Source organism: Protopterus annectens, chromosome 9.part0 (genome assembly GCF_019279795.1).
Source record: "Protopterus annectens isolate FY-2018-M chromosome 9.part0, PAN1.0, whole genome shotgun sequence".
Lineage (NCBI taxonomy): Eukaryota > Metazoa > Chordata > Ceratodontiformes > Protopteridae > Protopterus > Protopterus annectens.
In genome coordinates, this window is record NC_056743.1 from 745,328,747 (window position 1) to 745,345,345 (window position 16,599).

Sequence of the window (16,599 nt, forward strand, 5' to 3'; positions counted from 1 at the left end):
CAGTTGGTGTACCCGAATTGTCTTAATCTCCATGTTTGCCCTATCTAAGAAGTATGGACCATTTCATTGCTGTCTACCCACTGTCCAGCCCCTCTTGAGATTGTCTGTGCCCACATTAGGAGAGAACATTTATAGACCGTAAGAAAGCTAAGCTCCCCAAAGTCTGAGTGTGACCCCGAATTGTCCTTAATCTCCATGTTTGCCCTATCTAAGAAATAAGTCCAAGGTAAAAGAAGGGGTAGGCATCCCCAGAGCTGGATGGGGATACTGGGTCGCATGACCAGTGTAAAGTACGGGGGGGGGGGGCATTGTGACAAAAGGCAGAATCTCCTACTACTTACTGTTTAGAAAACACATTTTGATGCAAAGCATGTTCTATTAACTTTTTAACTAAATTACAGTAATATTTAAAAACTGCCCCTGATTTGGGGTATTTGTACCCCCACTATTTTTACCTTTGTCCTTGGTTCTTGAGCAGAGAAGCTGAAGTGTACTTCATGGTACCTTTTATTTGTGTACCTAGCAAAATACTTGTGTGTATAACTATTTCTCCAAACTCTACTCTTTCACATGTCTTGTATATAAAAACCTAAAAACTATTTCCAAAAAAGGATAGTATATGTTTGTGTGTGCGTGTTGGGAACATGGATTGTGCTGCCTCCCACAAATTCTTTGTCAGTGAGGCATATAAAAGTTGAATATTTTATATGAAGTGAGCTCGCTGGAATTCTTGACTGTGAAGCTGTGCTAGCATATCTAGTATTGTAGTAAAATGAGCCGAGATCTTTGGAAGGGGGAAGATATTGGGTGTTGGCAAATGAGCACAATGTGTGCCACTGCAGCACTGTGTCTGGTAAAAGCCAGGAATTGTATCTGCTGAGCTCTGGTGTGAAGTTTCTGTAGTTTGCACAGGAGTACATATGTATGAAATATTACTGGAGATAGAGGGACAAAAACAGGAGGAGAAAATGTTACAAAACTTGCCTGCCTAGAATTACACCACAAGTAGCTTAACAGAATGTTAAGGAAACTGATTCTAAGTTCAAGGCGAACCAGGTGACAGCTGTAGCTGGCACACATTTTGTTATAATGTATTAGCAGAGATCAGTAGACATTATTATATGCAAAAGTGTTTGCCAATGAACATACTTGACAAATTTAAAAAGAACAGCTGAGTCATTGCTTGTGCTCTTGGACCTTTGGGTTTTGCTAGCCTAAAGTAAACAAGGAGGAGAGTATGGAGGGAGTCTACAAGCATGGGCAGTGTATGCTTTTTTTTTTTTTTTTAAACTTACGGTCTCAATGTCACCTATATCAGTATTGTTTCTGATGGGGAGCAGAGTGGACAGATGAAGTTTTATGGTTTCTGATGCAGAGGTAAACAGTGTAGGCAATTGGGTTGGTTGGCTGCAGGACAGGCTTATGGAAGGTAGGCAGAAAATTCTATTCAAACTTTTGTATTCAGCGCAATAATAGAACTCCACTTCAGTTATGTAGTTATATTCCTTTTCATTTTATTCTACCATTGTATGGCTGTCACCTAAATACCGAACAAAGGAAGTTAGAGTGGAAGGGTGGTGGGAGAGCCATCATTCCATTAACAGAATGTTTATTTGAAGGGAATGCATGCACGCATATCTTTAGTTAGCAACTGCCCAGTTTCACTGGTGAATGAATTCCATGTCTGTACTACTAGTTTTATTCCAGTGCAACACTTAACGCAGCGTATTTCAAGGGTCATGCGAGTTCAGGAATTAACACAAGATAGCAGTATTAAGGTGGAAAACTTGGATGTCTGATTACTACATGTAAGAAATTTCATCTCCGATTGACTATAGGATATGCCCACCTTACTATATTGATGCAGGATTTTGTATAATGGCAACAGCAGAACTTGTACGAACACCAATTCAGAATGTTCATCTGAGGACACTGTTGTGAGAAGCCTGACAGCTGTTGCCTAACAGGCTGTTTCGCACATTCACACTAATTTCAAACAGACCACCTGATTTGCTGCATTGTAAATTAATGCAGGCAGTTTAGGAGCTGCCCCTCATAAGGGCACTGATTCAGCTAATTTCTTATACAATAAGTATATAGTAAATAATATGTTGGGTTAAATTTTCAGTAATCATGCAGCATATAGGGAAATGGTAAAATAACTGATGCACCCCCCCCCCCCATCCCATGTAGTGACTACAGATCACTGCTGGTCTTAAGAATTGAACACCTTGCAGCTTGAGAATTACCAGGTATGGCTGAAGACCTGAGAACAGGTGTTGCGCCTTCTCAGTACTGTGCCCGCGATACCCGAAGCTGGGATATATATATATATATATATATATATATATATATATATATATATATATATATATATATATATATATATTTGTAATTTAAAATTCCTCTGCAACTATATGTGGTAGAACAGTATGTACAGAAAGGTGAGGCTGTAGAGAAGAGGAAAAATAAACACCGTGCCAAACTCGTGACACTGTGTTTTATGTATTCCATGTTAAAAGTGAACAGGAACAGATTTGTGTACACCCAACTGGTATTTGGAATGAATCTCTTAAACTACTTGTAAAGCTTGTAACATCAAATTCTGTGCTTGCATCACAAAAGTAACTTGTATTCATGTTGTTTCCTTTTGGACATTTGATCCAGTAATCTTTCAGACCAAGGCTTTTCACTGAGTGCCTCCTGCACTGCACCGCTTGCCTGTGTCAAAAGATCCTCTGCAAATTGGGTACTTAACATTACTGTATACATTTAAACAAGTGACTTGGCAATATCTGGATTCAAGCCTGTAATCAAGTACACTGCCCTTGCTGGAGGCTGTGTGAAGCATGAATTCACCTTACTGGGGATATTGTTCTAGTGTGAAAAGAAGGCTTTGGAGAACCCTGAACTTGCTAGACATGCCCTCCTTCAGTGGAAAAGTGCCAGATGCAACCAGATGGTTAGGTCCACTTCTGTAGATGAGATCACATTGGCAATTAAACTCTTCCTTGATAAAAAGACTTGTGATGAGAGCAGCCAAAATGCTGCACAGTTGCTGGAACTCACCTTTACAGTGTGCCATAGAAGGATGGTGCCGTACTTTTAAACTGACAAACTGTGGTTGTGGTCTCCATTGGTGCAGTACTTCTAAACTGAAAAACTGGGTTTGTGGTCTCCATTGTTGAGAAGGATGAGAGAAGGTTCTCTCTCACTTTCAAAGTATTGTACTTCTCATTCTTCCAGGTGATGCAAGTGCAAGAATGCTGGAAAGGGGAATCTTGAGAGAGTCCATCCTGCAGTAAAACGGTTAGTCAGTTCTGTCCTTGCACAGATATTGGAGGAGTTATGAGAGTTCACCTGTGTGGGCTACAAATATTTTGAGGACCCAACAAGGCATATGGCAGTGAACCTTGAATGTCTTGTGGGACGTGTTGCATCACCGTGATATGATCCCTGGGCCACTATTCTGTGCCATTTTGCTACCTGTAACTCCAGGCTAAGAGTTGTCACACATTAAATTTAATATGGTCAAAGTGAGCATAGAACACTTGAAGGCCTGTGTCATTTCCTCTTTCATATCCAAGACTCTGAAGAACAGAAATATTAAGGCACAGCCGAATTGTGGAGTGTATTCTGCTTGGGGAATATAACTTGTTACATCTTTGTTTGCAGATGATGTCCTCTTACCATTCAAGTGACTGTGAAAAAATTGTCTCTATTGCCAGTTGTTTTTGACAATCATGACCCATAGAATGGGTTTGAATCATCAAGCCTGGAGAAATGGACAATAGGTTAAACTCATTTGGTGGACTGGGTTTGAAGGATTGGAATTTACTGAAAATCAGATTAACAACATGAGCTAAAACTTAGTTCCTGTCATCTTCATTGTCTTTTGGAGTGTTTTCACTTACGGATATGAAGTAGCTGGGATGAAAGTTGATGCTTCCAAGTTAGAGGTTATGGCTGTTTACCAAAAATGGAGGATTGCTGTTTGCATAGATAAGAAAAGTAGCTTTAGCTAGTGAAAGATTTTAAGCAACTTGGGATCCTGCTTATAAGTATGGTAGAAAGATCACATGACTGATTAGCAGATGGTGCATTGATTGTAGTACTTTAGCTAGGCTGCAGTAGTCACATGCTAAACATCTTTGTTTACCACTCTGTTTGTCCTTATCCTTGCATGCAGTCACAAACTTTGGATCGAGACTGTCGATACTTACAGTGAAAATAAGGTTCCTTCATAGTGTTACTGGAATCACTCCAAATGATGGTTATGAGCTCAGCAATGTGGAGGGAATCTTTGATCCACAGTACTTTTGGGTTAGGAGAATGTCCCCTGGGTACTTCCCACTGGAAGTGTGCCAGGCACAGTCCCCTGGAATGAGATGAGATTATGTCATAGCTGTATACTGGAGAATTTCACTAGGAATCCTCTTGGACAAGCTAAATACTGCTGTTAATGACAGGAATGTCTGGTCTGTATATACCTGCTTAAAGATGCATTCCAGTGCCTTTCTGTTTACCTTGCTACTGTTTTCCCACTGTTCTTTCAGTCTGCCCCACACCCACTGAGAAATTAAGCTAAATGCTTCTGAAATTCTAACCACTGGACTTTAGTTCAGGTATTGGTTTTATTTGACTGGATTCCTGTCTAACAAGTCTGCTATATTTAGTACAGAGCTGCATCCACCCAGGTCCTTTTGTTCAAGGCTCTGAGAGATGTGAGATGCAAGCATTTCATCAGAAGAGAATAAGAAAAAGCTATTTATTTAAAATTCTGCTTAAATATTTTAAGTTGTACTTCGTGACCTGAGTGGTAATACTTTTTTGTACTTCTCTGATTTTTGTCCATGGTTTAGCCAAAAAAGTTTCCATTTCATTTTTTAGTTTGTTCTGGGGCCTTAGTCTTGTAGCTTCATTTGCAGTTGCTTGACAATTGTGTATTACTGCAAGATTTTAGCATTCTTCATACATTATACTGCACTTATATTTCTATAGAAGTAGAATTACATGTAAAAACTAGCTTTTGTGTATTTTGAACTCCATCTGGTGCCTCGGTCTTGTAGCTTCTTTCACAGTTGTGACAGAACTGTGATTTACTGCCAGATTTGACCCTCAGTCATTTGTTAAGTGTCCCTGGTAAATTTCTGCATTGTCTGGTGCCTTAGTCTATGGTAGGATTGCAGTAGTGGCAGTAATGTGAATTCTGTCACAGGATTTGTGCTTCAGTACTTTTTATAGCTGTATGTACCTGCTTAAAGTTGCATTCAAGTGCATTTTTGTTTATCTTACTACTGGTTTCTCTCCTGTTCTTTGAGTCTACTGCACCCCTCCCCCAACACCACCACCACTAAGGCATTAAGCTAAAAGTTTCTGAAATTCTAACCAATAGACTAGAGCTCCAGTTTGAATTTCCCCCAATACTCTCATCTTTCTCTTGTTGTGGTTTTAAAAGTTTTTGTCTCTGGCTTCTACTCCTTATGGTAACCTGACTTCCGAAGTCCCTCCCTCCCCTTTTCATTGCTATTGTTTGTTGTGTAACCTATTTAAGTATTTTCCCACCAATTGTTTTCATATATCATTAATACTTGTACACCCAGCAAACCAGTATTGCACTTGAAACCTCCCTTATTACAAATTGTCTCCTGCTCATTTTCCCAGAGCTCCAATCTGCGTAGCACTCTCACCACATGCTGAGGGGGTTGTGAGTTAATCTTGCTCCATCCATGGCAGATAACCGAAGTGCAAAAGCATTAAAATAAATCTTTTAACTGTTTAGAGTGCTACTGCCATTTGTTGATTTGCTTTCCTTTAAATCATTCTAAAGGTTCCTAATACCTGAAATTGCCTTGTCAATGTATTTTAAGTTGCCTTTTTCTTGCATTAAACTCACAACTAATCTTTTGTTGGTGTTATTACATCAATAAGTTAGCTGTGCCCTGTACTGGCACAAATGCCCAGAAAGTAAATTTTATCTATAAAACTTCCCTTAGAACTGAAACCTGTAACTTAGTGTGGCTAAAACAAAGCTAATGCATGGAGACAAGTGTAAAGCAGCTGCTTTGCCCATTAAACAGCATTTATATCAAATCTTAGCACAATCTAACGTAATCTACTGCCAAACCCCAGAGACCACCCAAGGAGATCTCTGTATAACCCAGTCCACGACCTACAGTGGCCCACCCAAGTACAGGTGCAGACAGCATAGATATACAATTCCCAAATGTCTCCATAGCCAGATTAGTAGAGGTAGATATGGCCATCCTGAGACAATGTAGCAATGGTCTCATGTTCACAGGCAACCGTTTAATCCCTAAAACAGTATGTAAGATCCACGTACACAGTTTCACTGGAGGAAAAAAAATCTTCATACAAACAAGGTTGCCAAGAACACACACCTACTACGTCCACCACACATAGTGGGAATGCCTTGCTTCTCACTCTCAGGGCCTCCTCAGAATGACACCAATAAGTAAGCCATTTATTAAAGTCAGTCATCTTTTGCTTGGATAATTCTTGGTGAAGATAAGATACTTTTCAAAACTAATTTCTTTCCAGGTTTAGAGGCATGCTTGGAAATCTATCATGTCTATTTTATGTGGTGTAAAGGGTGCATCACAAATCATTTGCACCCACATGAGCAACGGCCATGTCATAGTCATACCTGGGGTGAATGAACTTGAGTGCTCTGATATGTTTGATTCTGACACCTGAGAGACAGTTTTAACTGTAATTGCTTCTTTGCTCAGTCTTGTAAGGGGTGCACTGATTTGTGCAACACTAAGGAATCCCCTATAACAACTACATTACCATGCTGCCTGAACTGCTCCTGTAGCCTAAGGGACTCTGCCAACCCATTCTGTCAGTTCTTTTGTGTAGTGGTGTTGGAAGAAGCTATACATGGTATGGAATGGGCGCACGTCTGTTGTGGAGTCTAAGTTGTGATGTACATGGCCCCAGTACAGTACCAAGGACAAACTCCTTATGGATTCACAAGTGATTTTTGGAGCATATGAAGGTTTTATGCTTGTCTCGCAGTATGCGAGTGTGGTGTTTTAATATGTGTCCTAACAATGAGGCTATGTGAGAAGTTTTCCTCCACTTGTATTAAGTATTTGCACTTCCCACAGGTAGATTCATTCTGTTGTAATAGCAAATGATTTTCAGTAAGCGTGTAGTGGTTTATACAGTGCCTCAAGGTGCCTAGTGCTAGAAGGCTGGTGATAGAATGGGGATCGATGGCCTGAGAACCTAGGGTTGAACTAGAAACATCACCTAGTGTACATGATGTTAATGAACTTTAACTTTTGACCTATCTAAAAAGTAAAGGGAGCTGTATGACTTATAAAGGGACTGTGCAAAACAGTGCAACACAGTATAACAGGGCACAATACAATAGCTGCATGGTATATAAGGGGACAGTAGAAATAGTTACACAGCAGTGTAACTCTGTAAAATGTAGCACAATTCAATGCAATATGATGCAGTGCAAGTACAATAAGAAGTCACTACAACACAAAGTATAACTCAGTACAGTGATGGAAAGACAGTAATGGACATGCAGTTATTTTACTGGAGTGCTGGAACAAACTAGAAAGTGTAAATGTAAAAAAAAACTCTTGACTTTTTTTTGTGGGTATGAGCCACTTCTATAGCAAAACAGATTATTCTACTTGACCAGAACCTTCTTGAAGCTCTTTGTTTCCCCTGTCAATCAAAATCCGAATCTGAAAAAAAGTACCATGGACACTTAAAAGGGGCCATTTGTTTTGAAGAATTGTAAATTTTCCAGTGTTACTTCATCTTTTGGCATTACTGCAGCTGTCTGGTAGAATGACAGTCCCTCCTGTTAGTTTCGGAGAGGTAGTATTTTTTAATAAGATTTACGTGGATGTCAGTACTGTCTCCTGTGGTGCATTTAGTCCTGTTTTGCTTTGCCTGTTGTCTTCTGTGAATTTTAGGTAGTGTTAACTGGTTCCCTCATAACTCTTCAGTTCGAGATTAGTGTAGAAATATCTAAATAGTGTTTGTTTTTTTTTCTAATGTTATCTGTCCTAAAACTTCATACAGTCACACACACAACAAGAAAAAGATTACAAATAAGTTGCATTATTGCCAGAGGTATCAACAATAAAGTAGCTGAACTACACACCAGAATAGAACTGTGCAGACCTAACATACTAGGCATTACAGAAAGTTGGTTTAAACCCAGAATACTAGATTATGAAATCCTTCCACCAGGTTACAGCATATTTGGAGTAGATGGACTGTCGAAAACTAACAGTTATAATACTCTAACACATCCAAATGACTAAATACTACTAATCTAGCCCATAATTTGACAAATCAGAAATACTGCTAGCTACCATCAAATTAAATACATTTGAAGTACTGCACATAGTAACAGTCTACATGCCTCCAAATTTGTCAGCAATAATGTACACACTACGTAACCAATGCAGTGGTTTAGAAAAATAAAGTCCTGACTATGGCCCAGGTGATCCGGGTTTGATTAATGACTCAGACATCTGAGGCACTGGTGAGAGCAGAATGGGAACTTCCTTCGTGGACGGGAGGCTGTACACTTGAGCACACCTAATGGTAGATCCCTGGTAAAGGCTGGTGACATGCAAGGAGGGGTTATCTAAGGGAAGTGGGAGCAGTAGCTGAGTCACCTTGGTGACAAAATGACACCAGCATGCCCCATTGCATGTCAGTCCAAACAATGTCACAGCTAGGTGCGTGAGGTGCAGAAAGCAAGAGCATAATGAAAACACTCCGCTGGCATTGTGACATGAGCGGGATCTTTACACTCCGCTGGCATTGTGACATGAGCGGGATCTTTACACTCCACTGGCATTGTGACATGAGCGGGATCTTTACACTCTGCTGGCATTGTGACATGAGCGGGATCTTTAATTTCCTCACCTGTCCTAAGCATGGGTCCAGTTTAGCCCAGGGGATAAGGCAGGTCTGGAAGGGAGTCTTGTTCTCAGGTCATCAGCTGTGAGAGCAAAAGAAATAAATACCTGAGAAGATAACTTTATGAATAACTTTAAATATAAAACAACATCAAATATTACTGGGGAATGTCATCATTGAGTGACACAGGAAATCATTCAACAAACACAAAATAAGTTTTAACCATTAACTTTTTCTGACTTGCAGCTAATCTTTGAACTAATTTACTGTGTATTAACTACAAATTCAAATAATGTAAAAATCTGTAAGAATACTATTTGACTGTAGGTTATCATCCTAGACATGAAATTTGTAATCATCCAAAAACAAAATAATTGTGTCATGTCAAAACATTTCTTGCAAGAAACTTAACATCCTCCTAAAAAGTATAACTGGACTCTACTTGAATACCTCCCCTTTGATGCAGTAAACTACTTTCATTGAACTTTTTTTAAAATATTCTGAGCTCTGTATTACTTCTACACAAGAAGAAAATTGAAGCCTCACCCACAAAACGTGACTAATACTAGAAACAAAAAACTTTTAGAGACGAAACATGAAAAAATCTGGAAAAAGATCAAATAACATCAACAGTATAATATGACAGACTCGTCTGGAATCGGGTAAAACACAGTTCAAAAAGCAAGGAAAATAGCTTCCAATGCTCTTGCAAAAATGACCAAAAATGTTGCTAGAATGCCATTAAAAACCTAATCAAACTAGGTAAAAAAACATTGTTCTTTGCCCATTGATTCCAGGTAACAATGTGACATGCAAAATACGTACTCGTCTTATACAAGTGGCAACATCAGTAAAACAAATCATCAAAACCTTGTATCCTCAACTCCAGCAAATAAATACAGCTGTGCTTATTGCAACCTGCACCTTGTCTCTGTCGGTCATATCAAAAAGTTACTAAAGAAACTACGACCTTTTACTCTTGCACCAGATGATATCTCACTAGAATATCTACACATTTCAGTGGAGACTGTAGTACATCTTCTAACACTTCTACAATTCTTGTTAACAGATCAATGAAATGAGCATGTACTCATGAATGAATGAAATGTTCAATTATAATCCATATACACAAAGATGGATCTGAAATAGCTTTCTAAAGCTTCAGAACAATATACAAATCATCTGGCCTCAACAAGACCGTTAAAATGAATTCATTAACAAAGCTTGGATCACCTAACAAGAAATAACTGACTATAGTGAACTCTGGCATGGATTAAATCCTGGCCACGAGGAATCATATCTTATATAAACCAAACAAATGCCCGGCAATGATCATTCTTATATAAAGATACAACTTGTGGAGGAGACAACTCTCAAAGTCGGAATCAAATAGTCATAACAAAATCTACTAACTACAATGAAAGAATCATGTGCTGCTTTTGTGATTGATCAATAAAAATGTGCTGTCAGTTGCCTAATGCAAATTTTTTTAACATTTGTTTACACAGCCTATTTTCAGCAGAGGCTTGGGGAGAAAGGCAGTTGCCTAATGCAAATTTTTTTAACATTTGTTTACCAGGAAAGTCAGACTAGGACACAGCCTATTTTCAGCAGAGGCTTGGGGAGAAAGGCTCCAGATGCATGTCTTTGGTATGTGGGAAGAAACCGGAGCATCCACAGGAAACTCGCACAAACACAGGGAGGACATGCAGACTCCGCACAGAAGTCAACCCAGCCAAGAATCGAACTGGAGAACCTCCTGCTGTGAGGTGACAATGCTAACCGCTGCACTGCCCATCTATGTAATGTTGCATTTGCAACATGCATGTTAATTATTTTTGTTACTATATGACTTTTACTTTACTGTTTCTTCTTTTGTACAGTACTTATCTTAAGTAGATTAACCTGGTTAACAAAAGATAATAGTGTTTTGTGCAATTGCTTTTCACTTTGTAACTCTCAAACTGTACTGCTTTTTAGTAAAGGATTTTCTGTACTAAATGTTGAATGATTGAAACTCTTTATTTAATAACTGATACAGTGGTACTGTTATGTTTATGTACATTAACTGCTGTTTGAGGCTGCTCAGCTAACTTAGAAAAGTGTTATGTATATTTCAACTGGCTTAAAAGGTGAGTGATAACTTCAGTCTACCAGACTGATCTCAGTTTTAGCAGTAACTACTATGGAAAGAGGAAAGGAAGTTGTAGCACAGAAAGGTATTATTAATTTCTCCTGGAATGTGTTTGTATGTTTGTGAGTCTGTTGAGACTGCATCAGTTCAGCCAAGTTATAATTGAGTAGTTACTGTAAATATGCTGCCTCTGTAAGCCAATTAATTTACAATGAAGTGGAGAAGGCCTGGGAAACAAATGTTAAGAACACTTCTCTGTAGTTGTTGGTGTGAACCTTATTTGGGCATGACTGGTACGGGCCATATCCTAAGACAGCAGTGTTGTCTGGTCTTTAGAACACCCAGTAAAGTACATTATCACTTGTTTATATTTGTTTTCTTTATTTTTCTGATTTCCTTTGTTTTTGTCTCAGTGGATCTTGGCTATTGTCCCTCAGTTATAAGTTAGTGGAAGTTGTCCATATTTAAAATCTATACCTACTTGCCTTCACAAAGCCAGTCAGAAAGGACAAAGATGAGCTTGTGAGGTTGCATTAGTACAGGGCAAAGTAAAAGGCATATAGCGTCAATTTTATTTTAACTAATATAGCAGAGTGGTAATCAAAATGACCATGTTTGCTTTGCTGGCCCTAAGAAATAAAATTATGGGATAAAACCATTCAGATGGGGATGAAACAAGCCCAATATGCTACAGTATCAGACTGCAGAGCACTGAAGAGCAATTTTTAGTTAACTAATGTGGCAATTTGGTGATCTGAAAAAAATCCTAAACAAAAAATTAAAGTGACATTTTGGCAAATTGTTGTACACAAGTCTGAGTAAATTTAAGTCTTATTTTGAACAGTCTTAAGCTATAAGCTGTTTAATGAAGTTCATACTTGTAGTATCGGGCAAGTAATGCTGTTATTGTACTGTAGGGGCGCTCTGGGGAATTAGCAACATGTAGAGTTGGTTCTGTATTCTCTGGTAACTGGTTGTTTCCGGTGTATGTATGGCGATGGCGAAGTTGTGAACATGTAGCATGGGTGCGCACCTGAAGGCTCTTAATAAAGAAAGGCCTTACAACTCCAGAACCGTGTGGTCTCCTTATTTACCAGGATATAACATATTGGCGACGAGGATGGGATGCCTCCGAGTCCGCTGCGAGTGAAAACGGCAGGGTGCAGCTAATGTCGGACGACGAAGAGACTGGGCCTGCCGGGGTTATGTCTGGTTCCATGTTGGGGTCGCTGGTTGCATACGACTGTCAGACCCAGACCTGGGAGGAGTATTGTGAAGTGTTGGAACATTTTTTTGAAGCAAACCAGATAATGGATGCGGGCCGGAAGCGAGCCATATTGCTGAGCTCGGTGGGCAGCAAGACGTACAGTCTGATGAGGAACTTATTGAGTCCTGATAAACCGGGGGATAAATCGTTCACGGAGTTGACGAGCTTGCTTCAGTCACATTATAACCCGAAGCCGAGTGCAATAGTCCAAAGGTTCAAGTTAAATTCAAGGACTAGAATGGCTAATGAAACGGTAACGGAGTATGTCGCAGTGCTGAGGGAACTGGCGCAACACTGTAATTATGGGGACAGACTGACAGAAATGCTACGAGATAGGCTCGTATGTGGCATTGCAGATGACCGCATACAACGCAGATTGTTAGCGGAGCCTGAGTTGTCGTTTGAAAAGGCCTTGAAGTTGGCACAGGCCATAGAGACGGCGAATAAAGACATTCGTGATTTACAACCGAGAACCATCGAAGGGGTGGGGAGCAGGGGTGCTACCCCACAGCCAGTGCATAAAGTGGTCGGGGAGCCTAAATCACCAGGGAAGTCTGGTCAGTATGCCTGTTACAGGTGTGGCGGAGAACATCTGTCAAGGAACTGTCGGTTCTTAAATGAAAAATGTCATGCTTGCGGGAAAAAGGGCCATGTGAAGAAAATGTGCCGATCAACGCCCTCTAGGGACCAGCCGAGGAAGGGGGAGGAAAAGAGCAGTATGATGGACAGAAAGGGGAACCGAAAAATAAAACGGCAGTATGCACACCACATGCATGAAGGTACAAATCAAAACACCAGGGAAGACGAGGAAGTGTTTACCATGTTTAACATGGAAGAGGCAAGGTGGGAAAGAGTTGATCCCATCACAACCCAGTTGGACTTAAATGGTAAAATGGTGCAGTTTGAAGTGGATACCGGATGTAGTGTGACGGTTCTGTCCAAGGCTGAGTATGGAAAGTTATGGCTAAAAGAAGCTCAGAAGCTGCGGGACTGTTCAGTGACTTTGAAAACATATACCGGTGAAACAGTTCCCACACTGGGGATGGCCAAAGTAATGGTAAAACATAAAGATAAAGTCAAACAGTTACCAGTCATGGTGGTAGCAGGTAAGGGACCAAACCTGTTAGGCCGGGCGTGGCTAAAGGAGCTGGAAATGGGTTGTCTACGGCTCCATAAAGTAGAACAGCAGGGGCTGGCCTTGCAAGATGTGCTGGAGAACAATGAAGAAGTGTTCAAAGAGGAACTGGGGACCTGGAGGGGTCCACCAGCAAAGATACACGTTAAAGAAAATGCAACGCCAAGATTTTACAAACCTCGACCCGTACCATACGCAATGAAGAAGAAAGTGGAGACTGAGTTGGAGCGACTCACCAAGCAAGGTATAATTGAACCAGTGAAGTTTTCGGAATGGGCAGCACCAATTGTTCCAGTATTAAAGCCAGATAATACTGTACGCATATGTGGTGACTATAAGCTAACAGTGAACCAAGTTTCGAAACTAGAGCAGTATCCATTACCCAAGGTGGAGGATGTGTTTGAAAAGCTGTCGGGAGGTGAAAGGTTTAGTAAACTGGACCTCAGTCAGGCATATCAACAAGTAGTTCTGGAAGAAGGGTCAAAGGCATATGTCACCCTTAACACACACAAAGGGCTGTTCCAAGTCAATCGTTTACCCTTTGGGGTTTCCTCTAGTCCAGCTATTTTCCAGAGAATCATGGAGGGACTGGTGGCAGGAATTCCGAAGGTGGCTGTGTATCTGGACGACATCCTGTTGACGGGGAGGAACAATGGCGAGCATCTGGAGACTCTGAACGAGGTGCTAAGTCGACTGCGAGAGGCTGGTTTACGGGTGAAGAGGAGTAAATGTGCTTTCATGGTAAAGGAAGCCGAGTTCCTGGGTTACAAGGTGGATGCCTCGGGCCTACACCCCCTGCCAGACAAGGTAAAAGCCATCCAAGAGGCACCTGCACCCACAAATGTTACAGAACTGAAGGCTTATTTAGGCTTACTTAACTATTATAACAGGTTCCTACCAAATCTGTCAACGCTGTTAGCTCCTCTACATAAACTGTTAAGGAAGGAGACCCTGTGGACGTGGCAGAAGGAACAAGACAAAGCGTTTGAGCAGTCCAAGGAACTAATGCAGTCTTCAGAGGTTTTGGTGCACTACGATAGTCACAAGGACTTAATTTTGTCATGTGATGCCTCACCGTATGGGTTAGGGGCCGTGTTGGCACACCGGATGCCAGATGGACAAGAAAGACCCATTGGGTTCATGTCACGCACCTTAACACCAGCAGAGTCAAACTATTCCCAGCTAGACAAAGAGGGGTTGGCTGTAATGTTTGGAATTAAGAGGTTCCACAAATACCTCTATGGCAGGAAGTTTACTGTGTGCACCGATCATAAGCTTTTGTTGTCACTGTTCAACGAGATGAAGGCCGTGCCTCAGATGGTTTCTCCCCGAATTCAGAGATGGGCTGTAACATTGAGAGCTTATGAATATGAGATTGTTTATAAGCCTGGGAAACACCATAGCAATGTGGACGCGCTGAGCCGTCTGCCGCTACCGGGGCCTCCCCAGCGAGAGGAAAGGGAGGACCGAGTGTTGATGATGGAGGACATCACGTTGGTGTCAGCGAAAGAATTGAGCGAATGGACACGCAAAGACCCGGTGTTGGCTCGAGTGTTTCAATGGGTCCAGCAAGGCTGGACAACACAACAACCTGATCCAGTTTTCAGGCCTTATGAGGTGAGGAAAACAGAGCTGAGTGTGCAAGATGGATGCGTGCTGTGGGGGGCACGAGTGATAATTCCGCCCCCAGGAAGACGTGCACTTTTACAACAGCTGCATCAAGGTCATGTGGGCATCACCCGAATGAAGGCCTTAGCACGAAGTTATTTCTGGTGGCCAAAGTTGGTCCACGACATTGAAGTCGCTGTGAAAGAGTGTAAAACCTGTCAGCAGCATCGCAACTTACCTGTGGTGGCACCACTACACCCATGAGAGTGGCCGAGTAGACCTTGGCAGAGACTTCATATAGACTATGCAGGACCTTTTATGGGGGCAATGTTTTTGATAATAATGGATGCTCATTCTAAATGGATGGATGCCTACCCAGTCAAAACACCCACTTCCACCACTACCATTGACTGCCTGAGAAAGAGTTTCAGTAGCCAAGGATTACCCGAGACTATTGTATCAGATAATGCGTCATGTTTCATGAGTGAAGAGTTCAAGGGTTTCCTGGAAAAAAATGGCATTGTACATGTCACATCAGCACCATACCATGCGGCTTCAAATGGCTGTGCTGAAAGGGCTGTCCAGACCTTTAAAGCGATGATGAAAAAGGCCGGAGACGGAAGTATGGCAGCCAAAGTATCAAGGGTGTTATTCAACTACCGCATTACACCCCAGTCTACCACGGGATTGTCCCCTGCCGAGATGTTGCAAGGACGGAGATTAAGATCCACGTTGGATCTGGTGCATCCCAACATCCGAGCTAAGGTAGAGAGGATACAGTGGAGGCAAAAAGAACATCATGATCGACGACGGAGAGAGAGAAGTTTCCTGGAAGGAGATGCAGTGATGACGCGAAACTTCAGTTATGGACCTAAATGGATTCCAGGGTTTATTGTCAAGAGCACGGGTCCCCTGTCGTACCAGGTGAGGTTGAATGGAGGTTTAGTGGTGAGGAGACATGTGGACCAGATTCTGCGGAGTGCGCAGGCGAAGGACTCGGCAGGAGGATCTCCGATCTTGGGGGCCGAGGGAGACCGCCGGGACTCAGAAGGAGAGGTTCCCAAGGATCCAACTGTTCCAGGGATGGACACACCGGTACCAGAGGTGGTAACTGTGACACCGGAGTCACCCAGGGTGGTACCCTTGCGCCGTTCTAAGCGGGCACTGGTTAAACCTAGTTACTTGAAAGACTATCAATGTTACAATTGCATGTCTAGTTTAAAAGAGCAACCTAACTCGATTGTAGGGTAACTGTTTAATACTAACTGGGTATGTCGAAATTAAGTGACTAGATGGATTGTTTTTGGCTTGCTCCCTTGTTTTTCTTATGTAAGAAAGCGTATTCAGTGCTTAAAAGGGGAGGAATGTAGTATCGGGCAAGTAATGCTGTTATTGTACTGTAGGGGCACTCTGGGGAATTAGCAACATGTAGAGTTGGTTCTGTATTCTCTGGTAACTGGTTGTTTCCGGTGTATGTATGGCGATGGCGAACATGTAGCATGGGTGCGCACCTGAAGGCTCTTAATAAAG

The 16,599-nt window shown here is 41.5% G+C and overlaps 1 protein-coding gene across 1 annotated transcript in view; it reads left to right on the top strand.

Annotated features, from left to right (window-relative positions):
• The window catches only part of LOC122810584 (uncharacterized protein K02A2.6-like), a 52,865-nt gene extending 36,545 nt beyond the window's left edge, over positions 1–16,320 (top strand). The window contains 2 exon segments of the mRNA XM_044082161.1: positions 12,388–13,169; positions 13,629–16,320. Of these exon segments, the coding sequence (XP_043938096.1) occupies positions 12,388–13,169; positions 13,629–16,320 (3,474 nt within the window).
• The last annotated feature ends 279 nt before the right edge of the window (positions 16,321–16,599 follow it).